The sequence below is a fragment of the Canis lupus genome, chromosome 3 (genome assembly GCF_003254725.2).
Source record: "Canis lupus dingo isolate Sandy chromosome 3, ASM325472v2, whole genome shotgun sequence".
In the NCBI taxonomy this organism is placed as follows: domain Eukaryota; kingdom Metazoa; phylum Chordata; class Mammalia; order Carnivora; family Canidae; genus Canis; species Canis lupus.
Window position 1 is genome coordinate 18,150,104 of NC_064245.1, and position 18,488 is coordinate 18,168,591.

An 18,488-nucleotide genomic window follows, 5' to 3' on the forward strand; every position below is an offset into this window, starting at 1 on the left:
AAAATCATATATTCACTCTTCCAGTCCCCTTTATTTAGTTAGTAGAATACTTTCATAAATGAGAAATATCAAAACTGATGCTCTCTCACTGTCTCTCCTTTTTTTATGTGGGGTGTATGTGTGTGTGTGTAAGCACACACAGAGAAATAAGTGAAAAAGAAGTTATTTGAAAATAAATCAATTTCAAATGCACATCTGGGTAGGGGTCAGTTGCAACAAGTCAAAGGGAAAGCCAAAAACAGGAGAGAAGTAACTTAAATATGAAAAATTCAGGGATCCCTGGGTGGCGCAGCGGTTTGGCGCCTGCCTTTGGCCCAGGGCGCGATCCTGGAGACGCGGGATCGAATCCCACATCGGGCTCCCGGTGCATGGAGCCTGCTTCTCCCTCTGCCTGTGTCTCTGCCTCTCTCTCTCTCTGTAACTATCATAAATAAATAAAAATTTAAAAATAAAATTAAAAAAAAATTCAGATTTGGATAAGAAACTTTCTGATGCTATAAAATCATTCCTTACCCGCTATTTAAGCAATAGAATATAAAGAGAAATACTAAAACTCTTTAGTCCTGAAGGTGGCAATGTATACAAGGTTTTAAGGTGAATGTTCATACATCTAAAATTAAAAGAAAATCCTGAATCCACCTGGTTTCTTATACAATCTGGCCAATTGCACAAAAAATTTTCAACAATTGGGAACCTATGTGAGACTGGCAGTTAGGGACAGAGTGGCCTTTCTGCTTATGGATCTTATTAACTGATAGGGAAAGGCAAATGATAAACATATCAATAATTAAATAAATATACTATTAATTGAAACAAATGCTGAAGGTAACAATTGGGATATGAGAGGTAACTGACGTTACTAGGGAAATAAAGTTACAAAGAATGACATGACAAAGTTTCTAAGGCAAAACATGTTTGTCATAAACTGAATGAAGATTGGTCCACCTAGAAGGCGGTTGATAGTGCTGAGGGATGAAGACAGTAAGACTGGAGAGATAAAATCTGAAGGTATCTTTTATTAGACTGACCATATAATGTATCATGGGGATCATTACAGAGCAAAAGGGACAAAACTGACAATTATATCAGGACAACAGACATAATCCAGTCCTGTGCTGGGTAGATAAAGAACTAAAGTTATGCTACTTATAGTCTATGTTAAATAACTTAGAATTTATTCTATGTATAATTAGAAATCATTGAATAGTTTTAAAATGAGGCATAACATGAAATAATTAATATTTTTAAAAGACTACTCCAGCCACTGGATGGAGAATGGATGTGAGGAGTCAGAGATGAAGTTCAAAGACCAGTTAGGAGGCAACTCCGATAGTGTGGGAGAGAAATAAATGATGGGACCTGGGCTGGGGAGGGAGAAACAGAGATGGAAAGAAATATCTGTATTCAAAACATTACTGGGAGAGATAATTAAAAACTTTAATGAATCATATGTGAATGAATAAAAATGCATAATCAAGAAAGATGTGTGTCAGTATTTTGTCTTGAGCAACAGCATTTTTTAGGTTGCTATTTTTTGAGAGGAAAGCAAGCTTCGCAACAAGTTTCACAGAGAAAATCAAAGTTCAGTTCAGGATATGTTAAATTTTAGATACTTAAAATACATGTAATGTGGAGATGCCAATCAGAAGTTAGATATGTAAGTCTAGAAATTAAGAGAAAAGGCTACCAAGAAAAGTGGAAGACAGTCTATAGCTGACACCTAAAGACAGAGGATTGACAGAGGTACCTGGAGTGAGTGAAAAGAAATCTGAACTAAAACTAAACCTGGAAAACTCCAAGACATCTGAGTTCAGAAAAGGGAAGAGGAAGCAGCAGTGGAGACTGGCAGGGGTGGCACAGAGAGACAGGAGGAGAATCTGTGTGGTATCTTAGAAATTAGGAGAAGAGGTGTTTGAATTTGAGGATGAGGTAGCTGTCCCATGCTAACAGGAAGCAGCCCAAGACAACCACAGAAAAACATCCAGTTGTCATCAGTGACCATGAGGTAAGACAAAGCAGGTAGACAATTCCTTCAAGGTGTCTAACCACAGAGGGAAGAAAACAAAGGAAACAGAAAGTAGAAGGGGGTGAGATCAGGAGAGAAATTTCTTTTGAAGCTTGGAGATCCTGCCTTTATGCTGACTGCAATAATCTGACAGAGACGCTAGTGATGCCAGGCACAGAGGGAGTAACTAAACCCTCTGATGGCCAGAGGAGCCTGGCTTTTATAGATGGAAAGCTTCCTTCATAACAGGACAGAGGAATAAGACTATGTTGCAAGAGAGTTTCTGAATTTGGTCTTCAAAGATGACTAAGGTCCTCTCTTGCAGTTTTCATTTCAACAGTCATTAGCTGAAAATGAGGAGATGAGAAGCAGGTATGGGAGTCTGAGAAGTGAGAAAATTATCAAATAGGCATTATTAGGATTAGGAAATGTAGTTCACTTGAGAAATGTGGAATTTCTCGGGTGATGGTAAGTGCCCATTTGGCAATGTTAATCATGAATTTTTAGTTATACCATCTGTCCAGTTATATGATTTTTCTCCATAATGTTTTCCAATGCCATTAAACTCAAATTAAATATTCATGCTTATTACTACACTTGCTCTGGCTCTTGATGACAATATTGAAAATTCTATTGTGTAATAATTAACTGTGACTAATATCTACATCCTACTTTATTACTTTACCACAGTCAAATTATGGGGGGGGGGCTTTATACTAAACCTACAGATTACATCTTTGATGAGTTTCAAATATACTATTTTTTTAAATTCACTTTAAAACAATCAAACCTGAGTTAATTCGGAATCATCTCTTTGACTTGCGACAATTAAATAATCTTGATTGTCTGAACTAAAATATTTTACTTGAGAACTTTCCGAAATAATGATTGTTTGTACCTGCAAGGAAGACAAAACCAAGGGAATAAATACTTAAGAAGAATTTTAGTAGGAAAGGCTCTGAATACAGTACTAGTATGAGTCACTATTTGAAGTTTAAAACTTGAAAAATCATTCTGAGCACTAGGTATGAATACGTAGGTATCATTTCAAGACAAACAGAAATATTCCTGGACTAAGACTGCTAAAAAATCATTCTGAGCACTAGGTATGAATACGTAGGTATCATTTCAAGACAAACAGAAATATTCCTGGACTAAGACACTCTGCTAAAATGTGTATCAACTTATAAAAAAATTTTTTTACATTAATATAAAATATATATTATCTTCCATTTAGATCAATCTTACAAATATGATTTTTCCTTTAAATAAAGCAATCTAGGGATGCCTGGATGGCTCAGCGGTTTAGCGCCTGCCTTTGGCCCAGGGCGCGATCCTGCAGTCCCGGGATGGAGTTCCACGTCAGACTCCCGGCATGGAGCTTGCTTCTCCCTCCTCCTGTGTCTCTGCCTCTCTCTCTCTCTCTCTCTCTATATATATATATATATATATATACACATTATCATAAATAAATAAATCTTTAAAAAATTAAAAATAAATAAATAAAGCAATCTACAAAAAAATGAAAATATTTTTTACCAAGAATAATTTGAATCCAGGTGTGAACGTATACACACTGTGAACAGAAGGCTTTTCGTCACTTCTTTCTTCATGAGTAATCACAAAGTAAGGGGAAGGACCAATATTAAAGGCCTCACAAGTTTTAGGATTTTCTATATTTAAATCCTAGGAAATAAGAAATAACAGTAATTCATGAGACATCCAAAATTTACATGTACATTTTATGTACTATAAAATGACTGATGTTTACCTCAAGTGGAATAAAAATCCCTTGCCAACGATAAATAGTAGAAGACAATTTTCTTAACATTACACCATATATTGAATCTTCCAAAGTAAAGAAACACCAACCAGAAGCTGATGCATCCAAAAAACTCTGAACTATGGAAAACACAGCATCCATTCCCCCTGAAATACATAAATCATGATTTATTAATGTGTTATCCCTTCAAAACTTTATGTCAAGTTTATTGTTTAAACAGTGAGACAAGTGAGTTTGTTACCAAAAACAAAGATCCTTCTATGATGTGTGTGTGTGTGTCAGAGAAATTATAAGCTAGAGAACTTAAAAATAACTAAAAATAATGATTTTCTTAAAAATTGTTAAAACCCTGATCCAAATCCACATAGGCTTTTCCAAAGTATATTTAAAATACTAAATATATATTTTAAAGGGAAATATGCTCTACATGATTTTTATTAACTTTCATAAAGATGATGAAAATATAATTGAGAAATGTTTACATAATATATAGTTTTATAGAAACAGGCTAAATGTTGGGTTTTAAAAAGTTACACCATCAAATTGAAACTATGCCCATCCAGTGATTTCTCAGATATCAAGGATTTCTTATATATTTCTTATGTATATACACCAAAGCACACTCACCTACTTTAAATGGTTGTTAACTTTTTAATCAACATTCTATCACAAGTATAGGTCCTAAAATTCTGTACCACATTTAAACAAAGAGAAAAACAAAAAATCCCTATCCCATGAAGAATAATTTTTAAAAAGCTTTATGTTTTATTACACCAGTTTCCTAAAGAAAGTTCTTTTAAATCTTAAGCTAATGGTGTGAACAGCAAGAACAAATGTCAAGGTTGAAATTTAGGCCCCTTATAAATCATTGATCATTTTCAGATTACCAGTTCAAGAAATCATGTAAATGCCTCATATGTACTATCCATTAGTGATTTCCTTTCCTAGAAAACCAGTATTTTCATTCCTATTTTGTCATCTTTTAAAGGTACACCACAGCTTTCACACTGATTCTTAATGTTTTACATTCAAGTCCTGACCATCTGGCCCAATGCTTCCGTACCATAATTCAGAAAGATGGTGAAAGAAAAATAAACAATGCTGACATTTAAGAATCTCCAACATGTACTCTCACAACTACTTCTAAAAACACATGCAGATCTCAAACAATAATGAGATAACTATGAAGTAGAAATCATAGTCTTTCTTTTTTGGATCCCATCTCCTCCTGTCTTTTAGACAATTATACCACTACTGATGATCTCTTTCTGTACTAAATATTCAATCTCTCTCTACTTAATAGACCTTTTCCATCAGCATGTAAATATGCTCAGGTCTCTCCAAACTAAACAAATGAACAAACAAACTCCCTTGAATCCTATACCACACCACCTCCTTTGCTTGGTCCTACCTTCTCAGTCAAACCTCTTGAAATGTTTGCATACATTTGAAGATGCCATTCCTTTACCACCATTCAAAATATTATTCAGTTCCTATCCCTCTACACAAATAGCTCTTGCTATTTTATTCCTTCTCTACAATGGATATTTTTTTGGTTCTTATCTTACTGGGCTTCTACACCAGCAACTGACACAGCCACCATTCTTTCCTTGTTCAGATACTCTTGTGCTGCTATCTGCAATCCCACATTCCCTGGGTTTCTCACCAGGTCTTCTCCATATACTTTGCTATAGCTATATCCTCCTCTTCTCCTTGGTAACTCAATTTGAGCCTACTCAACTCAATCTAGGTCCTCTTCCCTTCTCTACCTATAGACCCTCTTCCCAGGTTTTCACACCAATTTACATGCTAAAGATTTCCAAATTTATCTCTGTAACAGAGACTGGCCTTTGAGTCTGGAGAAACTTCTCAAAAGTAACTCAAATGCATAATATGTTAAATCACACATATTTTACTCCACCTCACCAAAATAATGCCTAGTTCCCATTCAGACTCCTCTTCTTACTAAAGATCATGACTCTCCCTCTAACCACAAAAGCCAGAAATCTAGGAATAATCTCTGGTATCTCCTTCATACCCAATCCATCACCTAGATCTAGCCAGCATATGGGCTGACCTTTTGTTTATCTCCCTTCATCCACTCTTTCCTTCTGTGCCAAGTCATTCTTTCAATGGTATCAAGAATGGTATCTTTGAAATGCAAATATAATCATACCACCCCACAAATACACACAGCAACTCTCCTGACAGCCTAAACCACTCAGAGACTTTCAATTAACCCTACAATAAAGACTAACATATGTAACATATTCTTCAAGTTCTTGAACTATCAGGTCTTACCTAGTTCTCCAAACTCAACACTCCTCCTTATTTCTAACCCTAATGTTCACTCTACAGTCTTCACTAATACACTCTTGTGTGCCTCTAGACTTGTGTACCTGAATAGCTTCTCACTTTCTTTCCATGTCCCTCTCACTCAAGACTTTGCAGAATCAATCCCTAATCATCATTAGGTCCTAGTTCAAACACTGATACTCCTGAGAAGCATTCGCTTATGTTTTCACAACACTGAGAATTACTCCTTTAAAATATTTATTATAATTTTAAGCTACACACTGGTTTTTACTTATTTGGTTTTTTTTCTGTCTCCACCTATATTCTAAGCACCATGAGTTCAGTATCGTGTCTGGCACATGATAGGCTCTCAATAAATATTTGTGGCTATGATAAAAGAATTAGATATCTGTTCTCCATTTTCAACAGATCCATAGGATACAATTCATGGGGGGAGAATGTACATCTGATACATGCAATCTTTCTTGGTTATGGAATTTTGTTTTCAAAAGAAATCAAACGTACTCATGCCAAAAGCTGTTTCAGATATTGTCTCCCATTCCACACTCACATCTAAATCGATGCCATTAGTGCGGGACACATTTAAATATACAGTCCTGTTGGCTTCTTCAATGTCTACAGAGGTGGCTCTAAAAAAATGGATTGCAGAAAAGCAGAAAAAGAACATAATTTCTACATATTAAATACATACATCACATTGCTAGCATATATTTAATATACTTTTAAATTTACATAAGCCAAGGTGAGATTCATCCACAAATTTCACATGGCAGGAAAATTAGACTCTACAGCTCAAAATATTCATTTATGAGGATTAAAAAAGCACTAGGATCTGATACTATGATCTTAAGAAAATAATCAGTCAGTAACTTCATACTGTATATTCTAAAAAAAATAAAGTTTTGCCATTCCTAGTTTCTTCTCATATAATCTAAAAACATCACAAAGAAAAAAAAATGAATCCAGAAATTCTTAGTTTATTACTAAAACTAGATCTACTGAAGTTTTTCTAAGAAATAAAAAACCAAATATGTGTCTGCTTCCAGAAGAATTTTCAAACTACAATCATATTAATATATGCTTGAAGAATCATTCATTTGGTTTGAGCAGCTAAATATTTTTATACTATTTCTTGCTTTTTACTATTATTGACAACACAAAACTGTGCAAGCCTTTACCTGAAAGTGTGAATTCTGAGGAAATAAGAATTCTAATAATACCATTATACAGGACATGATTAGGCTTTTGATGCTCCTTGTTACAAGAGGGCATAATGTTTCTCAGATCTATCTGCCAGAGCTCATTTTAAAAGTCCCCTTTGAAATAGTCAATTTCCCTCTCCACTTTCTTTATGTCAAAAGGTATTTCCTACCTAGCTTCAGAAGTGACAATTTCCTTATGAATAAACTGTACCTATTTGCAACTGCAGAGATACTGAATAACCCCAGAGGGGCCTGATTTTGCAAAACTGTTATCAGGGTTTGAACATGTGCCCCCAGCCTGGCACCTCCAGTTGGATTAAACAAGGTGCAAACAAAATGCTCATCCATCTCTGGTTCAGTGTCCAATATGGCAGAAATGCGTAGGGCCTGAAAACAAAATCAAAAGATAAAGTTACTAGACTACAATATTTCTGCAACATAGATACAAGGAGATCTGCTAAACATTTTTGACAACAAAATAATATGTTTTGGAAAACATGACTTCTTTTTTATTTTAATACTGATCCCTATAATATGTAATAGTTATTATGACTTTCAAGTTATCAGTTTCAAGATTTTCAACACTCTGATATATTGCACTGTCTAAAAATAAATCTCATGATTTAAAAATAATATGAAGATTAAGAAAATAAATTTAGGTCTTAATTTTTGCTAATTCTTTATCTTGCCCTAGTTACATAACTGCATTAGTCTCATTTTAGTGTAGGAGTCACTGAAAAAAAAAAAAAACAGTTATAGCCATAGTAAGCACAAATTAGAAACAACTCACATGTTTATCAACAGAAAAATGGATAGACGAATAATGGTCTGTTCAATGCATTGCTACTCAGCAATAAAGAACCACCAACTACTGAGGCATGTAACCAAATAGATCAGAAAAATTATGTTGATCAAAAAAAGCCAGACACAAAAGAGTATACACTATATGATTTTATTTATATGAAGCTCAAGAATCAGCAAAATTGAGTCTTCAGTGACAAAAATCAGAAAGTAGTCTCCTCTGGGGGAGGGCAAGGACCAGAAGGAAACTTCCAGATGATGGTTATGCTCAATATTATAATCTGAGTAGTGGTCACATGGGTGTGTGTGTGTGTGTGTGTGCGTATATATATTTAAGTTGCTGACCCATGCGTTTGAGATTTTGGGACTTTACTGTTTATATTTCAAAATAAAAACATGAGGAAACAAAGACCATTATGTGGGTGAAAGAAAAATCTATTTACTCCAGTTTGCTTTAAATTTTAATTTGCTTAATGAACGGAAAGATCTTTAAACACATTGTGAAAAAAGTCTCTAAAGAAAAAAAATAATAAAAATATACAAAAAATTAAGTAAATAAAATTGTAAACATTTTTAAAAAGGAGAAAAAGCCTGAGAATGTAAAGCAGTGGAAAATTCATTAAACACCTTAAATTTGAATTCTTTTATATCTATATCACCATGTAGATATTTTTATTTTTTTAATTTTTATTTTTTTAATTTTTATTTTTTTTATTGGTGTTCAATTTACCAACATACCATGTAGATATTTTTAAATCAAAGGTTCAAATTTCCAAGAACATAAAAAATATGATGCAAATAAATATGAATTCAAAAATATGTTGCAGTGTACACAAACTGATCACATAGAAAGTTAAATACTGGGTAGACTCTTTTTAGATGAAATAGTTTTGTTGATTTTTTTAAAGATTTTATTTATTTATTCATGAGAGACACAAAGAGAGAGGCTGAGACATAGGCAGAGAGAGAATCAGACTCCTTGCAGGGAGTCCGATGTGGGACTCAATTCCAGAACCAAGATCACACCCTGAGCTGAAGGCAGATGCTCAACCGCTGAGCCACCACTTTATAATTATTATACTTAATATGTCAAGCTTAAAAATTATCTTAAGCTAATGCGATTAGCTACTTCAAACTTAAATTGTTTTAAAAAATCAAATAAAAAATAAATAAATAAAATTTAATTGCAGGAACAGAAAGTTATCAATACACAAAAAAAAGGAGTTTCAGAAGGTAAATTTCTGTAAGTATAGATCACATTTATAATTAAACCTAAGGCTAGTATTTTTTTTTTCCAATAAGCTATTCGTATTCACATAGGATATTTGCCTCTCACATAAGCAGGCTAAAGTAAGCAATTATATTTTGTCAAATGAAAATGTGACCAAAAGGATGACTTGCTAGGGTTTAGTGACTATAGTAAATGGCTTGGAGTTTCCTTTATGTTTTAAGAATAATACAAAGTGAAGTATGCTACTTAAATACTTAACATTTACAATAGCACTATGTGCATTTTCCTTATTTGTATATTTCACTACCATATTAACAGAGCAAACTTCTCTAGCAGCACTCTCTGGAGACTATATAGCACTTGTTAACACTTTCACACAGTAATTTAATCTTTACCTGTCATCTAAGCTAAGGGTACTTTTGTTTTCTTTCTAGGACCTAGGGTGCTCCTCTAAAATTATTCATAAATGCAATTCATTCTCATTAAAGCCTCATACTATACCTTGAAGCGAACACCTTCTTCTAAGACAATGTAGCCTTTGGAAGGGGTCAGATCTTTGGACTCCATGGAGGAATTTACTTCTGTCACAATGAACTGAACTGTCACGGTTCCAAACAGTCCTTGCACAGGTTCCCGAACAATGTACAATACTGCAACACTCTCCTGTACATAGAGAGCTGTTGGTTCTCTTAGGAAAAAGTGTTCACTGTTGTTAAATGATAGGACTCCAGAGCCATCATCGTTAGCAAGGATAGTAATTAAGGCTGTTGAAATAAAAATATTAAAGCAGTAAATGAAAATAGAGTGGGTTATAAGTACTGGGAAGTATGTAGATGTTTCATTATAAACTAAGCCAATTCTTCTCTAGATCACCTTAAAAGCAAGGGAAATTTTAAAAGGCATTTAATAAAATTCCTTATTTACTTATGATATAAAAATAGCCAGTAATCTTAGAATAAAAGGCAGCTTCCTCCTCAACCTAGGAAGCCGGTAACATATACCTTACTCAATGCTGAAACATCAGAAGGGCCACCATTAATAACAGAAACAAGACAATGCCTGTCATTACTGCTACTATTCAGCATTGTCCTAGAGCTCTGAGCCACATAACAGGTACAAGAGCAATGAAAACAAAGAATTGGTACACTATTTTCTAGACAACATGACTGGCTTCTTAGAAAACCAAGAGAGGGATGCCTGGGTGGCTCAGTGGTTGAGTGTCTGCCTTCAGCTCAGAGCGTGATCCTGGGGTCCCAGGATCGAGTCTCACATCATGCTCCTGCCTGCTTCTCCCTCTGCCTCTGTCTCTGCCTCTCTCTGTCTCTCATGAATAAATAAATAAAATATTAAAAGAAAAAAGAAAACCAAGAGAAAGAAATTATTAAACTATTGTAAGAGTTCAAAATATAAGCTGAGTAACCTTTGAAAACCAAGAGCTTTCTATTTTTGCTACCACTAGTGATAATACTAACAATGGAAACAACTAATACTACTGAGAACTTACTAACTGCTTAAACTGTATTAATTCATTTAATCCTCACCACCCTACACGGTTGATTTTATTACTGTTTTCATCTTACAGATGGAATGACTGAAGCACAGACAGGTAATCTGTGGAACTTCACAAGCTAGAAAGTGGTAGAACTAGTGTTACTAGTGCTAGGAAGTATGCTACGGAGCATGCGTCTAAAGGTTATTATACTATCTCTATACATCAGCTGTAACTATATAAAAAATATAACAGAAAAGGGACATCACTTATAATAGTAGCAATACTTAGGAATCAAGGTAAAAAATACAGAACCTACATAAAAAAAACATATAAAGTGTTAAGGCAGGATTGTGGCAGATTCTGTGTCCCACCCATACCCCCTGCGGTAGTTCGTCTTGCCCTGGCCTCTCTCTAGCTGAGGACAGCATCAGCTGATGCAGGAATAAGGCCAGAACTGCTGGAGACCGAATACTCAAGAACATCCTCAAACAGTGAAGGATAGGAGCTGGGGAATGACTAGCCTAGCTCCCTCCTTTTAGGACAATCGCCCTGAGCTCTGTTCAACTCCGTGTCCATGGACTGAGCTCCAGCTGCCCAAAGCAGTACCCCTTCATTAGCACGTCTTCTATCAGCTTTCCTCTCTCTCTTTCACTTCTTCCCTTCTCACTATGCCTCCAGAGATCATCTCCCAAATAAACTACTTCCACCCAAATCTTTGTCTCAGGGTTTGCTTTTTGGGGAACACAAACTAAGGCAATAAAACAAAAGAAGATCTAAATTAATGGAGAGGTATGTATCATATTTCTAAATGGAAAAACAATACTATAATGATGTTGAGTCCTTCCAAATTAACCTAAAACTTCAACCCCAACACTATCAAAACAGTGTCTTACAGAATTCAATTGGTTGATTTTAAAGTTCATAATGGATGACATCTGAAAGAATAGGTGAGATGATTTAGAGAAAGAAAAATAAAAAGTATTTGGCCTAAAAAAATAATAAAATGTCTTTCAGAACTATGACAAATAAAACTGTTATTAGTACATGAACAGGCAAATAGAACAGAGTCCAGGAAAAACAGATGACACAGATAGACAGACAAAAATAAGTTTTACATTGAAAATCAATGGAAAATTGATGTCTCATTCTCTATAAAGTTTTAGGGAACTGATTATACATTTTAGGAGAAAAATCAAGTTGTAGCCTTACCTCATTTGCCACTAATGAATAAATTAGTGATATGTTACATAATTAAATGTGTATCAAAATTATGAAAATATTTTATAGCTTTTGAGTGGAAATATCTAAATAGCATTTTAAAGCATATCAGAAAATATATGATATTTTAAGTATTTTAAACAATTTTAAATAAAAGACATCATACTAAAAGATAAATGAGGGACTGGGAGAAACTACAACATTTAATAAGCAAGGGACTGACTTCAGAATATAGGAGTTATTCCTATAAACCAGAAAAAGTAGATGCCACAGAAAAACACAGTAAGAGATATAAAAATCTAATCACACAAACAAAAAACAAATTGCCAGGATCAACCTAATAAATGAACATGGAAATGAAGAAAAAATGTACAATACAACCACATTTCTTTTATACATTAGAATTTTTTAATGTTAAAGTCCATAGAAATTTCTGTTAAGAATGTAGAGAAACAGAAATTTTATATACACATTTTGGAGTGGGAGTAACATAGAAGGTAGCTGATGTCCTTTCCACTCAAGACTTTGTACTCAACAGATGTACTTGGTTCTTCACATATACAAAGATTTACATATAAGAATGTTTATTGAAACTTAATGAAAATTTGAAAATAGGGGCACCTGGAGGCTCAGTGGTTGAGCGTCTGCCTTTGACTCAGGATGTGATCCTGGAGTTCTGGGATCGAGTCCCACATCAGGCTCCCCATAGGGAGCCTGCTTCTCCCTCTGCTTATGCTCTTCCTCTCTCTGTGTGTCTCTCATGAATAAATAAATAAATTCTTTTTTTTAAAAAAAAAAGTTTGGGAATAGTGTAAGGCTGATAAGTGGGGCATAGTTTAAGAAATTACCCACTTCCAAAGCACTTATTATTCTGAGGATTATTTTATATTTTAAAATAGAAAATTACAAGCAGGAGATCCCTGGGTGGCTCAGTGGTTTAGCACCTGCCTTGGGCCCAGGGCATGATCCTGGAGTCCTGGGTTCGGGTCCCGCATTGGGCTCCCTGCATGAAGCGTGCTTCTCCCTCTGCCTGTGTCTCTGCCTCTCTCTCTCCTCCCTCATGAATGAATAAATAAATAAATAAATAAATCTTAAAAAAAGAAAGAAAGAAAAGAAAATTACAAGCATAACATAAACAGAGAACAAGATATTATTTCCCCCTACTCATGGTGGTGGGCATGTAACCTTCATAATTCCAAACAGAATTATATTAGGACTTCTTTAAGAATGGCTTGAGTTTGAGTGCTCCTCTTTCCTATTATGTGGAGTGTAAAAGAATGACGTGAATAATTATCTTGTGACAAGTAACATTGGCCTTATAATGAAGCCAATACTCCAAAAGGCAAGGAGAGGTGGCATGTTAATTCCTGGTCCCACTTCATCTATAGCTGTATGTCTCTGGACCCATAGATTAAATGAGCCAATAAACTATCTTTAAGTCCACTTGAATTGGGTTTTCTATGGTTTATACATAAAAGATTCTTAACCAACACATTATGTCCATTCCTATAACCCTTTACATACAACCCACTAGGTTCTACAACAACAAAAAAAGAGTACACTTCCGACATACTCTGAATTTGAAACAATGGCCATTGACTCAAGAAAGTTTCGAAAGACTTAGAAATATCAATCTGTTTCATTAATATGGCAAGAAAAGTGAAAACCAGTTCTTGGGTTATTCAAAATTCTTTCTTTTTTCTACAAATCAGATTTTTTTTCACATAAGGGCCAATAATTTAGGAATACAAAGGTTAATTAGGTCAAGGGAATCCCAAAGAACAGTCAGCCACTAACTTAAACAAGAGGTTGAAGAGTAAGTCCACCTGACTTATATATTACCATGGGAACTAAATTAAGTGACTTTTAAAGAGCCCTTCCAATCCCATAGTTCTGGATTTACATGAATTCTCCTCTCTTTTTTATCATCTCTAAGCAGTCAGTAGGATATCTAATAAGCAGTAAACTAGATGAATTTTCATAACAATTATGGCCCCTATAACATCTTAGGTGTCAATATACTTCAATTCTATGTGGAGATAATACAGCAATGGGATGACATCAAAACCTTGTCATTCCCTCTATTGTTAAATAGGAAACCAGAGCAGTATTCAAATTTCAAATGAAAGACATTTACAAATTAAATAAAACCTATGAAAGCTACAGAAATGATTTAATTTCTTACTACCTTACTACCAACCTACTTTTTTGTTTCATACACACCACACACACACACACACACACACAACTACTGTTATACTGACACAAGAATTCCAAAATGTCTACCTTATAATATTTTTAATTCTAAGCACAGAAAACTATCTAGACTCCCTAATCCCTCAACATCTACCTCCATATTAGGAAAACAGCATGAGTGAGAGTGAACTGTGTATGAAAAATTATCAAATACCTATTGTTTTTTCTCCCAGCTCTAGTCCAGGAGAAGGATTTGTTAAAATCAGCTGAAATGTTTCATCTCCTTCTGGAATGTCATCATCAAGAATCATGATATCAATATTTTTATACCTTTCTCCATCAACAAAATGAAGAATCTGGTCAAGAAAGTGAGAGTAGATAATATATTTAAATACAGTGTTCAGTTTTTATAGAATATTTGACAGGAAATACAACATGGGTGGCAACATGAAATGAGCTATTTAAATAAAAATAAGGGATTTTTTCCCTTAATTTTTGATCTCTTTTTATTTAAATTGACATTAAGTTTAAAAATTAAAACTTGTGGAGAAGAGAAAAAGTAAGTATTTGACTAAGGATAAAAGGCATCAGACACAAAAAAGCATTTTAAAACACTAATGGTATTTCAGTAAATTAAAACAAAGAAATAAAAGATTTAAAATTTTTAAGAAGCTCAAGAAACACTCTGGAACACTCTGATAAAATATGATGACAAATTATTTGACACGATAACTTGTGTACACATTTTCAAATATTGCAAAAAGATAGTGAATAAAATAGTATCAAATATTAAAACAAAATAATGGATGAATAAAATAAAATGCAGAATAATATTTAGAACTAAAAATTCAATTTACATATTTTACCAAAATAGTGAGGGAAGCTATTCCACAATGTAGAAAGTCTTCTACCCTAATTTATTATGGAATACATAATAGTTTATTACTTTAAGATTAATTTATTTATACAAGACCCAATTCAGTATAATTCTCAAGGATTTCACCATTGGGGTGAAGATGTAATCCAGCCCCAGCTGTGCTTCCAAATTCTGGGCATACACAAACAAGGAAACGTGGCCAAGAGTCCCTCTGCTCCTCTGGGCTACCAATGTTACACTTTCTTTGGTTTCATTTACTTCAAACCTAAAATAAACAGAATACATTAATCTTTTCCTTATTAGCTTTTATTCAGTAGATAAGGAATCTGACACTCAGAAAAGGACTCTCACACAGCCTTGGTCTTACCTACTATGTTGCCATTCAATTATGCCTCGAACACCATCATTGGCATCAATAATAATTTGTGCAGTCAAGCCTTCTGAATCTGAAAAAAAACAGAAATATATTTTTAAATAAAAATGATTACAAAGAAGATTATTTGACATATAGATCACATAATTTTTCATATAGAAATAGTCAACATCACTCAAAAGATGTTTAAGAAAATAAAGATATCAATGCTTATGCTATCTGATTAAGAAAACTTTTTGCTAACAAGAGCATTGACTTATAGAAATCTAATGAACTGAGAACAATATAAAATAGGCACCTGAGATTATGGTTTTATTTCTATTAATTTAATAAAAAGAGGAAAGGATAATAGAGATCATTGGGAGGAGTATAAAGCGCAAGAAAAGAGAAAGAAATGGGAAGAGACAGGCAGGAAGTGCTGCAGAGTAAAAACAGGTATAAGAAGGAGATGCAGGGAGAGACAGGGATACAAGTTGGGACAGGAGGGGAAAAAGGGGAAGAGGTTAGGGGGACAGAGACTAACAGACTCAAGTAAATTTCTCTTACCCCTTTTAATTTTGTACTTTGTCTACCAAGTTTGGTATGTTACCATCATTCATTATTCAGTATTGAAATATTAACCAACTCTGTTCCTGTTTAGTTTTTTAATATTTTTGGCCTTTCCCTTTTAAAACTCAGAGGCTCTACTTTACTCTTAGAATACTTATGGCAGCTGCCTAGGTGGGGATGGGATATAGGGAGAGTGTCATTCTCTCTGAGTAAAGAGAACATTACCAAAAATCTGCCCATCAGACTAGGGGCTACAAAGCACAAGCCCAGCTCCAGCATCTCCTAGCTGTGTGGCTCCCAGCACATTACTAAGCTTCTCAAAGCCTCAGCTCCCTCATTTGTAAAATGGGAAAGTAGAAGGAATGATGGTACTAACAAATAAAGCACTTGAAATGGGGGCATTAAGAAAGCATTAAACAAAAGTTAAACTATTTAAATGACCCCTAATATGAGTATAAAGAAATACAAAATATCCATTAGCTTTATTAGCATTAATAACTATCATCTAGTAAATGCCTCATATCAACAGCCTAGTCACTGGAGTCAAATATTTCTTTTGCAAAAGAACTGAAACTTTTCAAATAATAATAATAATATGTTAAAAACTGGTGATTCCCTTCCATTATTTCCAAAGGAAATCCTTGTCATACGGAGCCTCAAAAGTGAATAAGGAACCCTTGTTTCTTAGCTCACTCCTCTTGGCCATGATTATCCTCCTTTAACCCAGACTAACCTGCCGCCTAATCAGCCTCCACCCTGTCCAGAGCACATTCTAACCAAGGGATGGGGAAGAGGCTATCACAGTGCTATTCATCACCACCACCTCCTGGGCTATCACACCTATAAGTTTCCACCAAATCCCTGATATTAAATGTCTAAAACGCGAACAAAAGTTTGTGTTTTAAAATAAAAATACATCTTTTTAATCTACATAAATTTAATCTGAGGTTCAAGTTTTACCTTTCAGTCTGTAATGAATTAACTGAGTCTTTTCTAAAGCATGAAAAGAAAGAGGTAAAAGGTCAAAAAAGAAGCAGAGAACATAACAAGCAAACAAATGTTCTGCTTAACCTAAAGGAAAATAAAATCATCTGATACTCTGGAGATCTAATGAAAACAGCAAATGAAATTTTAAAAGGAAAAAATGCCTTCCTAAGAACCGATTCTATTTTGAAGATTACAAATTCAGTTATAAATAGTTGTAAAATTTAAAATTTAAAAAGCACCACACAATAATTAATCCTTAAATGTGTTTACAATCTCCAGTATATAAAACTGCAATAGATGACACTCTCTAAATTAAAACAAATCTAAAAGCTCACCATATTTTCTTCTATAGCTGAGATTAACAAGTATTACAGTGATCACTTTACTTTGTTTGAAGTGAATAAATGAAAACAAATACCATACCTAGTCTAGGAGGAAATGAAGTTAAAGAAGCCATGATGAGGTCCACATAAGTTAAATTCACAAGGAAATATTCTTCTAGTTCTGGTATGTCATCCTGCAAAAATTATATCCATTAAATCCCCCATAGTTATGTTCTCAAAGTAATAACCTCTCAAAAGCAGCTTTTAAAATTATCTAATAAATATATATATGCTTAAACATGCAAACCTAGAATAAAAATATTTAAAATTTTAAAAATAAACATGTATTGGCTCTGATTTTTTTCAGATTTGACACCAAAAGCAACAAAAGCAAAAATAAACAAATGGACTATATTAAAATTAAAATGATTCAGCACAGCAAAGGAAAACATCTACAAAATGAAATGGCAACCAATGGAATGGAATAAAATATTTGCAAATGACATATGTAATAAAGGGTTAATATTCAAAATATATAAAGAACTCATACGACTCTGCAGCAAAAACATAACAAAACAAAACACAACAAGTCTGGTTTAAAAATGTAGAAAGAACTGAATAAACATTTTTTCAAGGAAGATGTATACAAGTGGTCCATACATGCATGAAAAGGTACCCAACATCACTGATCATCATGGAAATGCAAATCAAAATCAAAATGAGACATCACCTCACATCCCTTAGAGTGACTATTATCAAGAAAGACAAGAGCTAAGTATTGGTGAAGGTGTGGAGAAAAGGGAATCCTTGTGCATTGTTGGTGGAAATGTAAACTGTGCAGCCACTATGCAAAACAATATGAAGGCTCCTCAAAAACTTAAAAATAGAACAACCATATAATCAGGTAATCCCATACCAGAGTATATATCCAAAGGTAACAAAAACAAGATATCAAAGAGATATCTGCACTCCCATATTAGTGGAATTATTCACAATAGCCAAGATATGGAAACAACTTAAGTGTCTATCAATGAGTAAGTGAATGAAGAAGATGTGGTATATAGAAACACAATGGATTATTCAGCCACAAGGAAGATGGAAATCCTGCCATTTGCAAAAAACATGGATCAATCGA

General features: G+C 34.0%; 1 protein-coding gene across 1 annotated transcript in view; it reads right to left on the reverse strand.

The window, feature by feature from the left end:
* ADGRV1 (adhesion G protein-coupled receptor V1) overlaps positions 1–18,488 on the reverse strand; it is a 517,368-nt gene that overhangs the window by 372,475 nt on the left and 126,405 nt on the right. The window contains exons 39-48 of the mRNA XM_025438360.3: positions 17,454–17,547; positions 15,489–15,567; positions 15,248–15,386; positions 14,459–14,600; positions 9,840–10,102; positions 7,518–7,693; positions 6,609–6,733; positions 3,777–3,934; positions 3,545–3,691; positions 2,796–2,903 (exon numbers count right to left, since the gene is read on the reverse strand). Of these exons, the coding sequence (XP_025294145.3) occupies positions 2,796–2,903; positions 3,545–3,691; positions 3,777–3,934; positions 6,609–6,733; positions 7,518–7,693; positions 9,840–10,102; positions 14,459–14,600; positions 15,248–15,386; positions 15,489–15,567; positions 17,454–17,547 (1,431 nt within the window). The remainder of the gene's footprint in view (positions 1–2,795; positions 2,904–3,544; positions 3,692–3,776; positions 3,935–6,608; positions 6,734–7,517; positions 7,694–9,839; positions 10,103–14,458; positions 14,601–15,247; positions 15,387–15,488; positions 15,568–17,453; positions 17,548–18,488) is intronic.